This window comes from Pristiophorus japonicus, chromosome 10 (assembly GCF_044704955.1).
Source record: "Pristiophorus japonicus isolate sPriJap1 chromosome 10, sPriJap1.hap1, whole genome shotgun sequence".
Classification (NCBI taxonomy): Eukaryota; Metazoa; Chordata; class Chondrichthyes; family Pristiophoridae; genus Pristiophorus; species Pristiophorus japonicus.
Genome location: NC_091986.1, coordinates 171,480,598 through 171,501,238, shown reverse-complemented (window position 1 = coordinate 171,501,238; position 20,641 = coordinate 171,480,598). Strand labels below are relative to the sequence as shown.

The following is a 20,641-nucleotide window of genomic DNA, read 5'->3' as shown; positions in this document are numbered from 1 at the left end:
GGAGATAACCAAACTGTCTGCAAATCATTTGTGTTGATTTCAGCTGGGGACATGATTCTGAATGTAACTGAATTTCAAATCCTCATGTAATTTGATTGAATTAAAGAAACCACTGCCAAAAGTAAGGCTAGGCAAAAATGTTTCATCTTTGTCAGAGTAATCGCAAAAGCAAAATTTACAGTATAAGTGTTACGTTGCATTAATTCTTTTCATATTTCTCCATGAATGGAGAGCAGGTATTGAACTGCAAACGTGTTAAAAGTGAGCACTCTTTCAGAACGGTTTACTATAGATAATATAGTAGAAATAAGATGAAAGATATTGGTCATTATTTGGCACTTTTAAAAGGCACATGTTACTCATTAAACTCTTAAAGATAAAGTATTCAACTGCTAAGACAGTATTGTAATTATTGTCATTTTAATATGTTATCTTGAATCACATTAGGATTCAGAATATTTCTTTACAAATTAACATGTCTTACTAACAGTGGCTGATCTTAACTGACAACATTTTTGGAAAAATTTACAACAAAGCCTTGGAAAAGCTTTGTATTTACAGAGGCCTAGAAATTTGATTAACACGGGAAAATGGCCAATGCTACGCGGGGCATGGTTAACACCCACCAGTAAAAACAGCGCAGGCATCACTGTTATTTTGGTGCTGCCTGATTTAAATTATTTGAGTGCCGAACCAACCTCAGCAGAAGGCTCAATGTAGCATGGCCGTAGCATCCCTGGAACGAGGCAGTGTTGACTTAAAGCTAGCCTCTCATTTTAGAAAGCAGTCTCAAGTCCTTAAAGGGGAACTGCCTTCTAAAATGAAAAAGAAAAATCATTTAAAAATAGCCCTGAGCTCAACTGCCTTTGGAATAAAAAAATAAACATGAAAAATAATTTACAAATGGCAGTCTACAGCTTTTAAAGCTGAGCTGCTTTCTGCACTGAAAAGTGCTTCAGCACTAACACAAACGGCTCACACAAGCCAGGGAAGAGGCACCCAGGTGTTGCATGCAACACTCCAGCTTTGTGCAAGTGGAAGGGACAACACTGCAAGAGAGCCCCTCTACCCACAGGGGGCCAGGAGGCCCTCCAGAAAGAAAAATGTGGGACCAAATTACCAAGGCCATCACTGCCTCGATGCTGAGAATGACGTGAGTAGCACGTGTAACGAGTTGGTTTTACCGCAGGTGAAGGGTCCACAGCCAGATAGGGAATGGAAGACCAGCAGGAAGAGCAGTGCAAGGAAGGTAGTGCAGGGGTCCCCTGCGGTCATCCCCCTGCAAAACAGATACACCGCTTTGAGTACTGTTGAGGGGGATGACTCATCAGGGGTGGGCAGCAGCAGCCAAGTTCATGGCACCGTGGCTGGCTCTGCTGCACAGGAGGGCAGGAAAGAGTGGGAGAGCGATAGTGATAGGGGATTCAATTGTAAGGGGAATAGATAGGCGTTTCTGCGGCCGCAACCGAGACTCCAGGATGGTATGTTGCCTCCCTGGTGCAAGGGTCAAGGATGTCTCGGAGCGGGTGCAGGGCATTCTGAAAAGGGAGGGTGAACAGCCAGTTGTCGTGGTGCACATTGGTACCAACGATATAGGTAAAAAAAGGGATGAAGTCCTACTAGACGAATTTAAGGAGCTAGGAGCTAAATTAAAAAGTAGGACCTCAAAAGTAGTAATCTTGGGATTGCTACCAGTGCCACGTGCTAGTCAGAGCAGGAATCGCAGGATAGCTCAGATGAATACGTGGCTTGAGCAGTGGTGCAGCAGGGAGGGATTCAAATTCGTGGGGTATTGGAACCGGTTAGAAACATAGAAACATAGAAAATAGGTGCAGGAGTAGGCCATTCAGCCCTTCTAGCCTGCACCGCCATTCAATGAGTTCATGGCTGAACATGAAACTTCAGTACCCCCTTCCTGCTTTCTCGCCATAACCCTTGATCCCCCGAGTAGTAAGGACTTCATCTAACTCCCTTTTGAATATATTTAGTGAATTGGCCTCAACTACTTTCTGTGGTAGAGAATTCCACAGGTTCACCACTCTCTGGGTGAAGAAGTTTCTCCTCATCTCGGTCCTAAATGGCTTACCCCTTATCCTCAGACTGTGACCCCTGGTTCTGGACTTCCCCAACATTGGGAACATTCTTTCTGCATCTAACCTGTCTAAACCCGTCAGAATTTTAAACGTTTCTATGAGATCCCCTCTCATTCTTCTGAACTCCAGTGAATACAAGCCCAGTTGATCCAATCTTTCTTGATAGGTCAGTCCCGCCATCCCGGGAATCAGTCTGGTGAACCTTCGCTGCACTCCCTCAATAGCAAGAATGTCCTTCCTCAAGTTAGGAGACCAAAACTGTACACAATACTCCAGGTGTGGCCTCAGCAAGGCCCTGTACAACTGTAGCAACACCTCCCTGCCCCTGTATTCAAATCCCCTCGCTATGAAGGCCAACATGCCATTTGCTTTCTTAACCGCCTGCTGTACCTGCATGCCAACCTTCAATGACTGATGTACCATGACACCCAGGTCTCGTTGCACCTTCCCTTTTCCTAATCTGTCACCATTCAGATAATAGTCTGTCTCTCTGTTTTTACCACCAAAGTGGATAACCTCACATTTATCCACATTATACTTCATCTGCCATGCATTTGCCCACTCACCTAACCTATCCAAGTCACTCTGCAGCCTAATAGCATCCTCCTCGCAGCTCACACTGCCACCCAACTTAGTATCATCTGCAAATTTGGAGATACTGCATTTAATCCCCTCGTCTAAATCATTAATGTACAATCTGGGGGAGGTGGGACCAGTACAAACGGGACGGTCTGCACCTGGGCAAGACCGGAACCAATGTCCTCGGGGGAGTGTTTGCTCGTGCTGTTGGGGAGGAGTTAAACTAATATGGCAGGGGGATAGGAACCAATGCAGGGAGACAGAGGCAAACAAAATGGAGACAAAAGCAAAAGACAGAAAGGAGATGAGGAAAAGTGGAGGGCAGAGAAACCCAATGCAAAAAACAAAAAGGGCCACTGTACAGCAAAATTCTAAAGGGTCAAAGTGTAATAGAAAGGCAAGCATGAAAGCTCGGTGCCTCAATGCAAGGAGTATTCGGAACCCAGGAGAGGGCTCTGAGCTAGTTGGAGTGGGTGAGAGCGCAGATGAACAGGACCCCAAGAAAGAGTGCAAAAGTCAGGAGGCAGCAGAGCAGAGTACCACTGGGGTAAGTGTAAACCACAAGGTGATAGGAAGGGACAATATGTATGAATATAAAGGGGCCGCAGAAGGGGTCAAAACTAAAAATCATAGTTTAAAAACTAGTATTAAAACACTCGACCGAAACGCACGCAGCATTCGAAATAAAGTAAATGAGTTGACGGCACAAATCATTACAAATGGGTATGATTTGGTGGCCATTACAGAAACATGGTTGCAGGGGGGCCAAGACTGGGAATTAAATATACAGGGGTATTTGACAATTTGGAAAGATAGACAAGGCGGCAAAGGAGGTGGGGTAGCTCTGTTAATAAAGGATATCAGGGCAGTTGTGAGAGACGATATTGGCTCTAATGAACAAAATGTCGAATCATTGTGGGTGGAGATTAGAGATAGTAAGGGGAAAAAGTCACAAGTGGGCGTAGTTTATAGGCCCCCAAATAATAACTTCATGGTGGGGCGGGCAATAATCAAGGGAATAATGGAGGCATGTGAAAAAGGAATGGCAGTAATCATGCGGGATTTTAACCTACATATCGATTGGTCAAATCAAATTGCACGGGGTATCCTGGAGGAGGAATTCTTCTTAGAACAGTATGTTACAGAACCTACAAGGGAGCAAGCCATCTTAGATCTGGTCCTGTGTAATGAGACAGGAATAATAAACGATCTCCGAGTAAAAGATCCTCTCGGAGTGAGTGATCACAGTATGGTTGAATTTGTAATACAGTTTGAAGGTGAGGAAGTAGTGTCTCAAACGAGCGTATTATGCTTAAACAAAGGGGACTACAGTGGGATGAGGGCAGAGTTGGCTAAAGTAGACTGGGAACACAGACTAAACGGTGGCACAATTGAGGAACAGTGGAGGACTTTTAAGGAGCTCTTTCATAGTGCTCAACAAAAATACATTCCAGTGAAAAAGAAGGGCGGTAAGAGAAAGGATAACCAGCCATGGATAACCAAGGAAATAAAGGAGAGTATCAAATTAAAAACCAATGCGTATAAGGTGGCCAAGGTTACTGGGAAACAAGAAGATTGGGAAAATTTTAAACGACAGCAAAGAATGACTAAGAAAGCAATAAAGAAAGGAAAGATAAATTATGAAAGTAAACTTGCACAAAACATAAAATCAGATAGTAAAAGCTTTTACCGATATATAAAACAGAAAAGAGTGACTAAAGTAAATGTTGGTCCCTCAGAAGATGAGAAGGGGGATTTAATAATGGGAAACGTGGAAATGGCTGAGACCTTAAACAATTATTTTGCTTTGGTCTTCAGTGGAAGACACAAAAACCATGCCAAAAATTGCTGGTCACAGGAATGTGGGAAGGGAGGACCTTGAGATAATCACTATCACTAGGGGGGTAGTGCTGGACAGGCTAATGGGACTCAAGGTAGACAAGTCCCTGGACCTGATGAAATGCATCCCAGGGTATTAAAAAAGTTGGCGGAAGTTAAAGCAGATGCATTCGTTATAATCTACCAAAATTCTCTGGACTCTGGGGAGGTACCAGCGGATTGGAAAGCAGCTAATGTAACGCCTCTGTTTAAAAAAGGGGGCAGACAAAAGACAGGTAACTATAGGCCTGTTAGTTTAACATCTGTAGTGGGGAAAATGCTTGAAGCTATCATTAAGGAAGAAATAGCGGGACATCTAGATAGGAATAGTGCAATCAAGCAGATGCAACATGGATTCATGAAGGGGAAATCATGTTTAACTAATTTACTGGAATTCTTTGAGGATATAACAAGCATGGTGGATAGAGGTGTACCGATGGATGTGGTGTATTTAGATTTCCAAAAGGCATTCGATAAGGTGCCACACAAAAGGTTACTGCAGAAGATAAAGGTACGCAGAGTCAGAGGAAATGTATTAGCATGGATCGAGAATTGGCTGGCTAACAGAAAGCAGAGAGTCGGGATAAATGGGTCCTTTTCGGGTTAGAAATCGGTGATTAGTGTTGTGCCACAGGGATCGGTGCTGGGACCACAACTGTTTACAATATACATAGATGACCTGGAAGAGGGGACAGAGTGTAGTGTAACAAAATTTGCAGATGGCACAAAGATTAGTGGGAAAGCGGGTTGTGTAGAGGACACAGAGAGGCTGCAAAGAGATTTAGATAGGTTAAGCGAATGGGCTAAGGTTTGTCAGATGGAATACAATGTCGGAAAATGTGAGGTCATCCACCTTGGGGAAAAAAAACAGTAAAAGGGAATATTATTTGAATGGGGAGAAATTACAACATGCTGCGGTGCAGAGGGACCTGGGGGTCCTTGTGCATGAATCCCAAAAAGTTAGTTTGCAGGTGCAGCAGGTAATCAGGAAGGCGAATGGAATGTTGGCCTTCATTGCGAGAGGGATGGAGTACAAAAGCAGGGAGGTCCTGCTGCAACTGTACAGGGTATTGGTGAGACCGCACCTGGAGTACTGCATGCAGTTTTGGTCACCTTACTTAAGGAAGGATATACTAGCTTTGGAGGGGGTACAGAGACGATTCACTTGGCTGATTCCGGAGATGAGGGGGTTACCTTATGATGATAGAGTAGACTGGTCTTTAATCGTTGGAGTTCAGAAGGATGAGGGGTGATCTTATAGAAACATTTAAAATAATGAAAGGGATAGACAAGATAGAGGCAGAGAGGTTGTTTCCACTGGTCGAGGAGATTAGAACTAGGGGGCACAGCCTCAAAATACGGGGGAGCCGATTTAAAACCGAGTTGAGAAGGAATTTCTTCTCCAAGAGGGTTGTTAATCTGTGGAATTCTCTGCTCAAGGAAGCAGTTGAGGCTAGCTCATTGAATGTATTCAAATCACAAATAGATAGATTTTTAACCAATAAGGGAATTAAGGGTTACGGTGCACGGTGTCAGCATGCAGCTCTGTTTTCCCGTCCTCCCCTCACCACAACTCTACCCTTGTGCCTTCCTCATTTCAGACACCCAAGAAATCCAGCCTACCCAGCCAGTGGTTGACCAAGAAGAGGGAAAGGAGAGTGAAGAAGAAGAAAAAGAAACACCGTTACTTGATGTCACCCTCCCAGCCACCAGCTACTAGAGGTTATCCTGCAGTGTCCCCTACTGAAAGCCTTTCACTAGACATGCTGCAGCCACTGGTGGAGCATTCGCAAAGGAACACACAAGACAGTTACTAAGGGAATGCACAAGGGTAATTAATTGATTTCTCAATGTCATATTGGATTGATAGATGTATAGAGTTGGATTGGAAAGTTTGCTTTGTGGTGGCTTTTATTTCAGCATTGTGGCCAAGAGCATGATGTGATGGTCATTCACAGAGGGAAGGTAAGGTGTGGGGACTATTGTTGAAAAGATATTTGGGTTTGTGGTAATTGCTACCACAGATGGATGATTTCATTTTGGTCTCCTGGCCAGAAAGGGGCTATCTGGGTTGCATCCTTCCTTCTGCTTTCTCCTCTTCTGCATCTTCCCCTTTCCTCTGCGAGCAGCTTGTCCCCTTTGCTGCCTCTGCTTCACCTCCATGTGCCCAGGACTGTGAGCAAGTGGTCTTCTATGAGGCAAAATACTGCGGATGCTGAAAATCTGAAATAAAAGCAGAAAATGCTGGAAATACTCAGCACATCAGGCAGCATCTTGACCTGAAACGTTAATTCTGTTTCTCTCCGTGGATGCTGCCTGAACTGCATTTTCTGTCTGCTCAGAGGCCTTCCTTTACCAGCCAAGGCCTTGCAAGCATGCAGCAGCACTCCCTGCACAACTTTTTAACAACTTTTTAAATGTATTGGACCAAGCCATTACTTCAATAAAATATAATGGGCCAAAAATTGCGCCCGGCGAGGCCTTGCAAAAGCTGGTTCTCGGCGCATGATGTACATGCGCCAAGAAAGACAGACTTGCATTTATATAGTACCTTTCATGACCACCAGACATCTCAAAGCGCTTTACCGCCAATTAAGTACTTTTGGAGTGTAGTCATTGTTGTACTGTCGAAAGCGGGTTTTCCGATCTGTCATCCTGGGAGAAGGACATCCGCAGGGCAGAGATTGGGCTATTTGCCTAACTCTTGCCCAGCGAATGTCCTTCAAACTCTTACGCCTGGTAAAAAATAGGCGTATAGCTTACTTTTATCAGCGTAAGAGTTTTAAAGCATAGAAAAAGTAAATCTAATCACACATTTTTATATTAAAAACCCTGTCCATTAAGGTAAGTTTGTTTTTAACCTATTAAAGCATTAAAAAAATTCAAAAAAATATTTTTTTTCTCAAACCTTTAATTACATTCAATTTCAATTCACTTTAAATATGTGACGTGTTTTTTTAATTTATTGTGCTGTGTTTCTTGTTTTAGGGGGTTATTCTCATTGATAGTAATTGAAGCTCGTAAAAATTGAGTTTCCATTATTATCAATGAGAATACTAGTTAGTGATTGGTGGTCCAGGTCCACATGATTCCAGCATATGCGTTTGTACATGGAAGACAACTTCCCATGCGCTGGACTGTGAAACTAGGTCTCCAACTGGAATCCTACGTTCCTCCGGGCCCACCAGGTATTTTCATAGATTTTTTTGGGGGTCAGAGGTGTTCGTCCGACGGAAGCTACTCGACCGTAATTTTCGGCCCATTAAAGCTGAAATCAAAACTGAAAGATGTGTGCGTCCGTGCGTCACTGACAGTGTCTCTGCAGGGTTGATTCACACACGTTTTTCTGTGCCCAAAATAGTAGTCGTGATGTCAACTCAGGTGTTACACATCGATTAATGTCACATAAATTATCTTTTTTGTTCAAATATGTGGTTTTTGATTAAGAATGTGGGATGATACATCTCAAATATCTCCGTGGATGTTGTTGAATACTGCTCTTTGTTTGACCTAGCATGAACATCAGTAATGGAGCCATTTGGGAAGGAACCACTTTAGTTTTCTCTCCCTCCCTTGATTACACGATGAGATTGTCAACCACAGGAAGCTAAAACATGACAATTGGTTTCAATCTTGAGTCTTCTAGTGAGAAATGCAGAATTAGTAGGATACCATGCTATGAGAACTACGTTATTAGAAATTTATTCTGATGAGCTTTACAACACAGACAGGGCATAATTTTGACAGAATTTGAAAACCATCTGGAAAATAAATTTAAAGTCAAAGTTAACTGTGTCCAAATGCTTTAATGTTTTTATCTGAAATTCCTCTATCTGTTATTTAATGAAAGCTTATTTCAATGTCTCTGCTAAAATAGCTGGATGAGAATTTTCAGATGAATACTTTAAGGTTTTATATACTTATATTCCACAGTATAATTTCAGGGCTCATGTGTTTCAATGTTAAGAAAGAAAGAACTTGCATTTATATAGTGCCTTTCATGCTTTGAGGACATCCCAAAATGCTTCACTCCCAATGAAGTGTAGTCACTGTTTTATTGTCGGCGAATGCAACAGCCAATTTATGCACAAGGTCCCATAAACAGTAATGAGATGAATGACTAGATAATCAGTTTTAGTGAAGTTGTTTGAAGAATAAATGTTGGCCAGCACACCAGGAGAACTCACCTGCTCTTTTTCCAATAGTGCCACAATATCTTTTGGACGCACTTATTTGTACTGCCAAAATGGCCACCATGCTCCACCCTTTGTCTATGATTGGTTCCCTTGGAGGATAAGCCACAGCCTGAAGTTTCACTGGAATGTGTAACTGGAACTGCCTATGCAAATTGTAACGCGATCCACTTTTTCCTGAAGCAACAGAGGACAGAGCTCCCCAGAAGATCGATAGGGCCAGCCAAAGTGCCTTATTGCAGTCAGAGTGCATCCCTCCCCTAGCCAAAATCTCTCCTTACACCTGCGCTAGTGCAATACCTTACCCCCTCCCTCACCCCACCATAAATGGGGCATTGTGTATGGATTGTTAACAGGTTTATTGGGTACACAGTGAATAGTGACAGTGTCGTGACTTCTGGATTTCATTCACTCCAACAAGGGGGTTGGAAGAACATGATCCGTCTTCTAAGTTCCCTTTCTCCCCTCCGATCCCCGACCTGTCTCTCTCCCCCCCCAGTCTCTCTTTCTCTCCTCCCCCCCACCTCCTCCCCCCCCCCCCCCAGTCTCTCTCTCTCTCAGCCATCCGCCGCCGCTCTCGGCCCCCCCGCCGCCACTCTCGGCCGCATGGAATGAGAGAGGAGCCGCACTTTCAGTCGGGCACTTCCGGTTCGGGCGGGAGGCATCGGGGGGCAGAGCTTGACAGACGCATGAGCAGAAATCTGCAGTACAAATAGTTACTCCCATATCTTTTATACCCATCTGAAAGGACAGACAGCGTTTAAGGTCTCAGCCAAAAGATGATACGTCTGACAGTGCAGCATTCTCTCAGAATTGCACTGCAGTGCTAACTCTAAAGTCAGTTTGCAGGCCAAAGAGGTTCTTGCCTGGGAGTACCTCACCTCTCCTTACTATCTAATGATATATACTATCCAACAATGGATTTGTCTGATGCAACTGTTAGCCATGTTTATAAATCTTTGCTTTACTTGTGTCTTGTACATTTTGCCTGTTGTAATATTTCTATTTGCCCTGTCCAGACAATAACATTTATAATTAGATATTTATAAATTCATACCAAGGAATATTCCAATAGAATAGCCTTTCGCAGCATCATTTTCAATTTGGTCTGCATGAAGAGGAAAGCAAACTCCATTTCTTCCATAGTAATTCCCGAATGTGTCTTCATTCCAGAGTGGAATTATAGCAATAATAAATCCAATAAGCCAAATGGTAATAAGTATTATCAAAGTCTGGTGCTTTCCTGGTTTGATGTCATTGAATGGGAAGACTATGACAATATACTTCTCCAGACTCAGGTAAGTTAATAACAGAACTGAGACTTCAGTAGAAAGCATGGCCAGAAATCCTATCATTCGACACTGGACACTTTCCATCCATAGCTGTGCATGTTTGTTGTACTCCCCACGATATTTGACATCAAAAATTCCAACAAAGAATAGATATACTCCCATCAGGCAATCAGCACCTTGTACACAAAAAAGGGAGACACACATTTTCTAAATACGAGATATTTGTATTTTATAGCACTATCATCAGTTACATAACTTTGGTAAAAAGAAAGCAATTGTGCAAATTTTCATTATCAATCAGGATCTCTAGATATATTGGGCTGGTTACCTGCGTTTTGTGCTCTGAGTATACTTGTTTTCTGAACACAAAGCACAGAAACAGATTGGAGACTTGATGCTGGGTCTCCTTACCTTACATTGTCCCCCCCGCCCCAGCTTAAATTGTTCCAGGATTAATTGGACTTCCCCTGAGGAGGAGGGAGATGAAATGCCCACACTTATTGAGGTCAAGTTTCGGCCACCCGCTAGAACGGCGCACATCGGAGAGGCCTGCCTAATTTATAGAACAAAAATTGCGCCAAATACTTACCTCGTGATTCTCCGATAGCTATAGGCCCATTTCCACAGCAGGAGCTGCTGGGGGCGGAGCTACAGCCTTGCGCCGAAAACAGTGCTGGCAGCTGCGCGCGTGCGCAGTAGCTCCTGGCATCCTATGTCCGGGGCGACGACCCTATCCCAGGCCGAAGGGACATCGGCCCTATCCTGGGCCGAGTGGCCTGCGCATCTTACCTCGGCGGCAGGGCCCGCCCGCCCGGCCTCTCGCTGGGGGCGGGCCCCGCCTGAAGAGTCGGCGGTGGCGGCAGCCCAGCATCGGCTGTGTGTTGGCCCCGCCCTAAGTCCTTGGCGGGGTCCGGCTTCTTCGTCGGTAGTGGGGCCTGCCCGCCTCACATCTCGCTGGGGCGGTCCCCGCCCGAAGAGACGTCGGCAGCCCGGCATCGGCTGCTTGTGGGCCCCACGCGAAGTCCTCGGCTGGGCCCGGCATCGTCGTCGTCTTTTCTCTCCTGCCCATCTTCCTCTCTTCTCCCTCCCCCATCTTCTTCTCCTCTCCCCCCCATCTTCCTCTCTTCTCCCCCCCCCATCTTCTTCTCTTCTCCTCCCGCCATCTTCCTCTCTTCTCCCCCCCTATCTTCTTCTCTTCTCCTCCCCCCATCTTCTTCTCTCCCACCGCCCCCCCCATCTTCTTCTCTCCCCCCTTCATCTTCTTCTCTCCCCCCCATTTCTCCCAGATGCTGCAGAAGGTGAGTAGAAATATTTTTTTTAGATAGAGTGATTTTTAATTTCTTTTTAATTTTTTTAAATTTATTTGGATTGATTTATTGGTTTATTTATTGATTTATTTATCATTTATTGTTGATGATGGCTCTTTATTTGTAAAAGTAAAGTGTTTAATGTTTGTAAACCCCCTTTCCCCCCCACCCCCCGCATATCTTTCCTTCCATACGCCTGATTTCTAAGTGTCGGCAAGGTTTTTCTGAGCATACAAAAATCTACACTTACTCCATTCTAAGTTAGTTTGGAGTAAGTTTTCGCTGCCTAAACTTTCAAAACAGGCGTATATGGCCAGACACGCCCCCTTTTGGAAAAAAAATCAGTTCTAAAATGAAACTGTTCTAACTGACTAGAACTGAAGCAAACTAAAGGCCGAGAATTGCAATTTCTAAGGGCCCAAGTTTCCACATGATTTGCGCCTGATTTTTAGGAGCAACTGGTGGAGAACGGACTATCTTAGAAATCGCAATTCTGCACATTTTTTTTTCTGCAGTTCTAGGCAGGTAGAACAGTTCCACTTTGGAACAGAATTTTTTCTTCAAAAGGAGGCGTGTCCGGCCACTGACGCCTGATTTCAAAGTTTCCACAGTGAAAACGTACTCCAAACTAACTTAGAATGGAGCAAGTGAAGATTTTTGTAGAACAGAAAAAACTACACATTAAAAAATCAGGCGCAGGTTACAAATTAGGTGTCCAGAACGAGGTGGGGGGAGGGGGGGTGAAGGGAAGTCATTAAATTCTATAATAAATCCTTATTTATACTTCTACAAATATTATACAAATAAATCCAACCTGAATAAACATTTATAAGCAAAGAAAAGATTAAATAAACCATCTTCCTACCTGTGTGAAAGTGTTTCAGCCAGGGAGAATGCTGCAGGCGTTCATTCCCGCGGGGGGGGGGGGGGGGGGAGGAGAAAGCCGTTTGTTCCCGACGGCGGGCAGGGAGGGGGAGGGAAACGGCTGCCTCAACTTTCTGAGGCTTCCTGCAGCCTTCTCAATGCTGATGTGCTGATGGCAATGTGCTTTTATAAAAAAATGTTCAAAAATTAAACAGCTACAAAGAACTACAAAAATGGCCGAGTGCCAATGTTTCCTTCACACTGCGCGTGCGCGAACGCTCCAACGCGCTCGCGCAGGGTTACCGGCAGGAAAAAAACTAATTTAAATGGTACCCGCCCCCTCCCACTTACAAAATCGGCGCGAGTGTAGGCTCCGCCCCCCTGGGCGCCATGCCAAGCAGACAAGGAGCTGCAGGGTGCTCCAGAATCGTGCGTTTTTTTTCCGTCGCCGTTTTAGGCGTGAAAAACGGGCGCCCAGCTCGGAGGGACGCCCGTTTTTTATCGTGTGGAAACTTGGGCCCTAAGATACTCCATTCTAAACTAGTTGCTCCAAAAAAATAGGAGCAACTCAGGCCGAAACTTGACCCCATTAGAGGTGCAGGATAAGGGCTCCCATGGTAAGGAGGTGGGAGTGGACATACCCAGATTTGCTCTGTTGACAGAGCCATTCTTTGCAAAGATTTCTCACTCCGTGACTAGATTAAGAGATTTCCTGACAAATATATTGATTAAGTTCTTTGAAAAATGTTGTTTTTCTTGAGTTTTTTGTTGCTACTAATGGATTACATTGTCAGAAATTCACATTGAAAAACATAAAATCAAATAATTTAATTAGTTGTTAATCTTGACAAAAATAGACATTTTGGTAATTTTTTTTAAAAAGAAAGAATATTTGTCCAGGAAGAGCAGTGGAAGGAAGGTAGTGCAGAGGTCTCCTGAGGTCATCCCCCTCCAAAACAGATACACCGCTTTGAGTACTGTTGGGGGGGGATGAGTCATTAGGGGAGGGCAGCAGCAGCCAAGTCCATGGCACCGTGGGTGGCTCTGCTGCACAGGAGGGCAGGAAAAAGAGTGGGAGAGCTATAGTGGTAGGGGATTCGATTGTAAGGGGAATAGATAGACGTTTCACCAGGGAGACTCCAGGATGGTATGTTGCCTCCCTGGTGCAAAGGTCAAGAATTTGTCGGAGCAGCTGCAGGACATTTTGGAGGGGGAGGGTGAACAGCCAGTTGTCGTGGTGCATATAGGTACCAATGATATAGGTAAAAAATGGGATGAGGTCCAACAAGCTGAATTTAGGGAGCTAGGAGATAAATTAAAAAGTAGGACCTCAAACGTAGTAATCTCAGGGTTGCTACCAGTGCCACGTGCTAGTCAGAGTAGGAATCGCAGGATAGCTCAGATGAATACGTGGCTTGAGGAGTGGTGCAGAAGGGAGGGATTCAAATTCCTGGGACATTGGAACCGGTTCTGGGGTAGGTGGGACCAGTACAAACCGGACGGTCTGCATCTGGGCAGGAGCAGAGCCAATGTCCAAGGGGGAGTGTTTGCTAGTGCTGTTGGGAGGGGTTAAACTAATATGGCAGGGGGATGGGAACCTATGCAGGGAGACAGAGGGAAATAAAATGGAGGCAGAAGCAAAAGATAGAAAGAAGAAAAGTAAAAGTGGAGTGCAGAGAAACCCAAGGCAAAAATCAAAAAGGGCCACATTATAGCAAAATTCTAAAGGGGCAAAGTGTGTTAAAAAGACAAGCCTGAAGGCTCTGTGCCTCAATGCGAGGAGTATTCATAATAAGGTGGACGAATTAACTGCACAGGCAGCAATTAATGAATATGATATAATTGGCATCACGGAGTCATGGCTCCAGGGTGACCAAGGCTGGGAACTCAACATTCAGGAAGGATAGACAGAAAGGAAAAGGAGGTGGGGTAGTGTTGCTGGTTAAAGAGGAAATTAACGCAACAGAAAGGAAGGACATTAGCTTGGTTGATCTGGAATCTGTATGGGTGGACCTGCGGAATACCAAAGGGCAGAAAACGCCAGTGGGAGTTGTGTACAGGCCACCAAACAGTAATAGTGAGCTTGGGGACAGCATCAAACAAGAAATTAGGGATGCGTGCAATAAAGGTACAGCAGTTATCATGGGCGACTTTAATCTACATATAGATTGTACTAACCAAACTGGTAGCAATACAGTGGAGGAGGATTTCCTGGAGTATATTAGGGATGGTTTTCTCAACCAATATGTCGAGGAACCAACTAGAGGGCTGGCCATCCTAGACTGCGTGATGTGTAATGAAAAGGGACTAATTAGCAATCTTGTTGTGCGAGGCCCCTTGGGGAAGAGTGACCATAATATGGTAAAATTGTTTATTAAGATGGAGAGTGACACAGTTAATCCAGAGACTAGGGTCCTGAACTTAAGGAAAGGTAACTTCGATGGTATGAGACGTGAATTGGCTAGAATAGACTGGCAAATGAAACTTAAAGGGTTGACGGTGGATAGGCAATGGCAAACATTTGAAGATCACATGGATGAACTTCAACAATTGTACATCCCTGTCTGAAGTAAAAATAAAATGGGGAAAGTGGCTCAACCGTGGCTAATAAGGGAGATTGATAGGGTTAAATCCAAGAAAGAGGCATATAAATTGGCCAGAAAAAGTAGCAAACCTGAGGACTGGGAGAAATTTAGAATTCAGCAGAGGAGGACAAAAGGTTTAATTAGGAGGGGGAAAATAGAGTATCAGAGGAAGCTTGCCAGGAACATAAAAACTGACTGCAAAAGCTTCTATAAATATGTGAAGAGAATAAGGTTAGTGAAGACAAACGTAGGTCCCTTGCAGTCAGATTCAGGTGAATTTATAATGGGGAACAAAGAAATGGCAGACCAGTTGAACAAATACTTTGGTTGTGCCTTCATGAAGGAAGACACAAATAACCTTCCAGAAATACTAGGGGATTGAGGGTCTAGTGAGAAGGAGGAACTGAAGGAAATCCTCATTAGTCAGGAAATTGTGTTCGGAAATTGATGGGATTGAAAGCTGATAAATCCCCGGGGCCTGATAGTCTGCATCCCAGAGTACTTAAGGAAGTGGCCCTAGAAATAGTGGATGCATTGATGATCATTTTCTAACAGTCTATCGACTCTGGATCAGTTCCTATGGACTGGAGGGTAGCTAATGTAACACCACTTTTTAAGAAAGGAGGGAGAGAGAAAACGGATAATTATAGACTGGTTAGTCTGACATCAGTAGTGGGGAAAATGTTGGAATCAATTATTAAAGATGAAATAGCAGCGCATTTGGAAAGCAGTGACAGGATCGGTCCAAGTCAGCATGGATTTATGAAAGGGAAATCATGCTTGACAAATCTTCTAGAATTTTTTGAGGATGTAACGAGTAGAGTGGACAAGGGAGAACCAGTGGATGTGGTGTATTTGGACTTTCAAAAGGCTTTTGACAAGGTCCCACACAAGAGATTGATGTGCAAAATTAAAGCACATGGTATTGGGAGTAATGTACTGATGTGGATAGAGAACTGGTTGGCAGACAGGAAGTGACTATTGGGGCGCTGCAGGGCTCATTGCTGGGACCCCAGCTATTTACATTATACATTAATGATTTAGATGAAGTAATTGAGTGTAATATCTCCAAGTTTGTAGATGACACTAAGCTGGGTGGCGGTGTGAGCTGTGAGGAGGACGCTAAGAGGCTGCAGAGTGACTTGGACAGGTTAGGCGAGTGGGCAAATGCATGGCAGATGCAGTATAATGTGGATAAATGTGAGGTTATCCACTTTGGGGGCAAAAACACAAAGGTAGAATATTATCTGAATGGTGGCAATTTAGGAAAAGGGGAGGTGCAACGAGACCTGGGTGTCATGGTACATCAGTCATTGAAAGTTGGCATGCAGGTACAGCAGGCAGTGAAGAAGGCAACTGGTATGTTGGCCTTCATAGCTCGGGGATTTGAGTACAGGAGCAGGGAGGTCTTACTGCAATTGTACATGGCCTTGGTGAGGCCTCACCTGGAATATTGTGTTCAGTTTTGGTCCCCTAATCTGAGGAAGGATGTTCTTGTTATTGAGGGAGTGCAGCGAAGGTTCACCAGACTGATTCCCGGGATGGCAGAACTGACATATGAGGAGAGACTGGATCAACTGGCCCTATATTTGCTGGAGTTTAGAAGGATGAGAGGAGATCTCATCGAAACATATAAAGTTCTGACGGGACTGGATAGGTTAGATGCAGGAAGAATGTTCCCGATGTTGGGGAAGTTCAGAACCAGGGGACACAGTCAAAGGATAAGGGGTAAGCCATTTAGGACTGAGATGAGGAGAAACTTCTTCACTCAGACAGTTGTTAAGCTGTGGAATTCCCTGCCGCAGAGAGTTGGTGATGCCAGTTCATTGGATATATTCAAAAGGGAGTTAGATATGGCCCTTACGGCTAAAGGGATCAAGGGGTATGGAGAGAAAGCAGGAAAGGGGTACTGAGGTAAATGATCAGCCATGATCTTATTGAATGGTGATGCAGGCTCAAAGGGCCGAATGGCCTACTCCTGCACATATTTTCTATGTTTCTATGTTTCTTGCCTTTGGTCCCTTTCTTTTAATTTTATACTATCTCTCACTTCCCTTGTTAACCAAGAATATTTAATAGCATAATTAGAGCCCTTTAGGGGTATTGACAGGTCTTGTATTCTATCAAATAATATTTTGACCACCTCCCACTATTTAACCGTAGTTTAATGCATTAATAGTTCTGCCCAATCTTTTGTGGTCAATTCCTGCCTCATCCCTCCAAAGTCAGCCTTACCTACATTTAAATCCTTGGTTAATGATTCACCCTACATTCTCTCAAACCTATTTTAAATTCTATCAAAATATGGTCACGGTTAACTCGATGCTCCCTCACTGTTAGCTTATTGACTAATTCAGGATCATTACTCATTACTTAATCTAAGATGGCATTAATAAAAACACAATTTTCAATTTCTCATGGATTCTGCCCGCTTCTCGGCCTGGATGCTAAGGATGCAGGAACTCCCAATGTAGAGAGTCCTTGCTGCCAACCACACCTCTGCCCCCGATGAATAGAGGTTCCAACTTTTACAAAGCCACATGGATACTCATGTTTGCAGGTCCTAATCTTTTTTTGGCCCTTTCCACCACGCTTCCATTGCAGTTGTAACAGAAGTGTGCCAGAATGACCGCAGAATTTCAGGCCCAGTGTTCTTCTTAGGTGGTCCCTCGTGTGGGAGGATAACGTGACAGATCTGCAAGAGTGAAAGCCTTATCGGCTTTTTTTTTTAAAGGCAGTTAAAACTTCAAAAAGAAATTATACTTACAGCATAAAATTTTTATGGACATCGCATGAAGTTTGTTTTCAGCTCTAATAAGTGACCTCATAAAAATGACGAAAAGGTTTCCAAAGCAAGTGAGACAAGCTATGACCCAGACAAATACTCTAAGGATGATATTTGCTAGTAAGTCTTCAAAGGAAGATATGCCATCTGTATTTGGTTTACAACTGCGAACATGAGGAGAATACGCACAGTACTGAAATTTATTGAAGTATCTGTGAAGAGAAATTGCACAAATGACATTACAGTGACAAGTATGTCCACTGTTAGCTGCTATATTATTGCACATCTTGTCAGAAAAGACATTGTACATTGAGTCTATCAAGTAGTATTAAAACTTCTGTGGAAACCATAGTAAGCCAGTTTCAAAAAATGTTGCTTTATTCCTGCCTGAATGCAAAGTATCATTCAAACACAATGGTCAATATATCTAGTTTTTCATTAAAAAAATATGCCCAATGTTTCAACTTAGTTTATGACCTAACAAAATTTGTATGATTTTGAAACTGTGGATGCCATTTCAATAAGTGTGACAAAAATTTAGCAGCCACTTAACTTGTATTAGAAAAATGTGTTAATGCACACAACTTTTGTAGACAATGGCTTGACAACAATTGAGAAAATCCTGTCTTACTGAACATGCCCTTCATGTACTAGTAGAAATTTTTATGGAGAAACATGACCAGATATTTGGTGGCTGATGACAGGCTCCAAATATGCAAAAGAGGTAGCACGCTTAGCTACTGAAGGAATGAAAGTGTGTCAATTACTCAGGAGTTGGCTGGTGATCTGGATATAAACTTGAAAAGGAAAAATTTGCAGGACTATGGGGAATGAGCAGGAAAGTAGGATTAATTGGATAGCTCTTTCAAAGAACCACACAGGCACGTTTGGCCAAATGGCCTCCTTCTGTGCTGTAAATTCTATGAGATAGGCAGAAGGAATGGCGTGAATATTACAGGTATATTCAGCTACACCTGAAGGGTGCATAGTGCAGGAGAATTTGAAGCACTGCTCCTTTGAATGCAGCTCAGCATTGAGAGTGTTGAGTTGGCTTGTTAGTATAAAGTAGCAGCACTGGACATAAGGACATAAAGGAAGTAATATTTGTTAAAGACGAGGCAAAAATGCTGTATTGACACAGAGAAACGTTAGCAAGGATAGAATCATAGAAGTTGACAGCACGGAAGGAGGCCATTTCGGCCCATTGTGTCCCTGCCGGCCAATAAGAGGCTATCCAGCCTAATCCCACTTTCCAGCTCTAGGTCCATAACCCTGCAAGTTACAGCACTTCAAGTGCACATCAAACTACTTTTTAAATGTGGTGAGGATTTTTGCCTCTATCACCCTTTCAGGCAGTGAGTTCCAGACCCCCACAACCCACTGCATGAAGAAATTTCCCTTCAATGCAGGGAGACACAGGGAAACAAAAATGAGGCAAAAGCAAAAGACAGAAAGGAGATGAGGAAAAGTGGAGGGCAGAGAAACCCAAGGCAAAGAACAAAAAGGGCCACTGTACAGCAAAATTCTAAAAGGACAAAGAGTGTTAAAAAAACAAGCCTGAATGCTTTGTGTCTTAATGCAAGGAGTATCCGCAATAAGGGGGATGAATTAACTGTGCAAATAGATGTTAACAAATATGATGTGATTGGGATTACGGAGACGTGGCTCCAGGATGATCAGGGCTGGGAACTCAACATCCAGGGGTATTCAACATTCAGGAAAGATAGAATAAAAGGAAAAGGAGGTGGGGTAGCATTGCTGGTTAAGGAGGAAATTAAGGCAATAGTTCGGAAGGACATTAGCTTGGATGATGTGGAATCTATATGGGTAGAGCTGCAGAATATCAAAGGGCAAAAAACGTTAGTGGGAGTTGTGTACAGACCTCCAAACAGTAGTAGTGATGTTGGGGAGGGCATCAAACAGGAAATTAGGGGTGCGTGCAATAAAGGTGCAGCAGTTATAATGGGTGACTTTAATATGCACTATGCACATAGATTGGGTTAACCAAACTGGAAGCAATACGGTGGAGGAGGATTTCCTGGAGTGCATAAGGGATGGTTTTTTAGACCAATATGTCGAGGAATCAACTAGGGGGGAGGCCATCTTAGACAGGGTGTTGTGTAATGAGAGAGGATTAATTAGCAATCTCGTTGTGCGAGACCCCTTGGGGAAGTGTGACCATAATATGGTGGAATTCTGCATTAGGATGGAGAATGAAACAGTTAATTCAGAGACCATGGTCCAGAACTTAAAGAAGGGTAACTTTGAAGGTATGAGGCGTGAATTGGCTAGGATAGATTGGCGAATGATACTGAAGGGGTTGACTGTGGATGGGCAATGGCAGACATTTAGAGACCGCATGGATGAACTACAACAATTGTACATTCCTGTTTGGCGTAAAAATAAAAAAGGGAAGGTGGCTCAACCGTGGCTATCAAGGGAAATCAGGGATAGTATTAAAGCCAAGGAAGTGGCATACAAATTGGCCAGAAATAGCAGCGAACCCGGGGACTGGGAGAAATTTAGAACTCAGCAGAGGAGGACAAAGGGTTTGATTAGGGCAGGGAAAATGGAGTACGAGAAGAAGCTTGCAGGGAACATTAAGACGGATTGCAAAAGTTTCTATAGATATGTAAAGAGAAAAAGGTTAGTAAAGACAAATGTAGGTCCCCTGCAGTCAGAATCAGGGGAAGTCATAACGGGGAACAAAGAAATGGCGGACCAATTGAACAAGTACTTTGGTTCGGTATTCACTGAGGAGGACACAAACAACCTTCCGGATATAAAAGGGGTCGGAGGGTCTAGTAAGGAGGAGGAACTGAGGGAAATCCTTATTAGTCGGGAAATTGTGTTGGGGAAATTGATGGGATTGAAAGCCGATAAATCCCAGGGCCTGATGGACTGCATCCCAGAGTACTTAAGGAGGTGGCCTTGGAAATAGTGGATGCATTGACAGTCATTTTCCAACATTCCATTGACTCTGGATCAGTTCCTATGAAGTGGAGGGTAGCCAATGTAACCCCACTTTTTAAAAAAGGAGGGAGAGAGATAACAGGGAATTATAG

The 20,641-nt window shown here is 43.7% G+C and overlaps 1 protein-coding gene across 3 annotated transcripts in view; it reads right to left on the bottom strand.

Moving 5' to 3' along the window:
- Nucleotides 1-20,641, bottom strand: part of LOC139274850 (relaxin receptor 2-like) — a 294,506-nt gene that overhangs the window by 72,460 nt on the left and 201,405 nt on the right. For all 3 annotated transcript variants that reach the window (XM_070891552.1, XM_070891551.1, XM_070891553.1), the window contains 2 exons: nucleotides 17,559-17,788; nucleotides 9,801-10,211 (listed from right to left, as the gene is read on the bottom strand). In XM_070891552.1, the coding sequence (XP_070747653.1) occupies nucleotides 9,801-10,211; nucleotides 17,559-17,788 (641 nt within the window). The remainder of the gene's footprint in view (nucleotides 1-9,800; nucleotides 10,212-17,558; nucleotides 17,789-20,641) is intronic.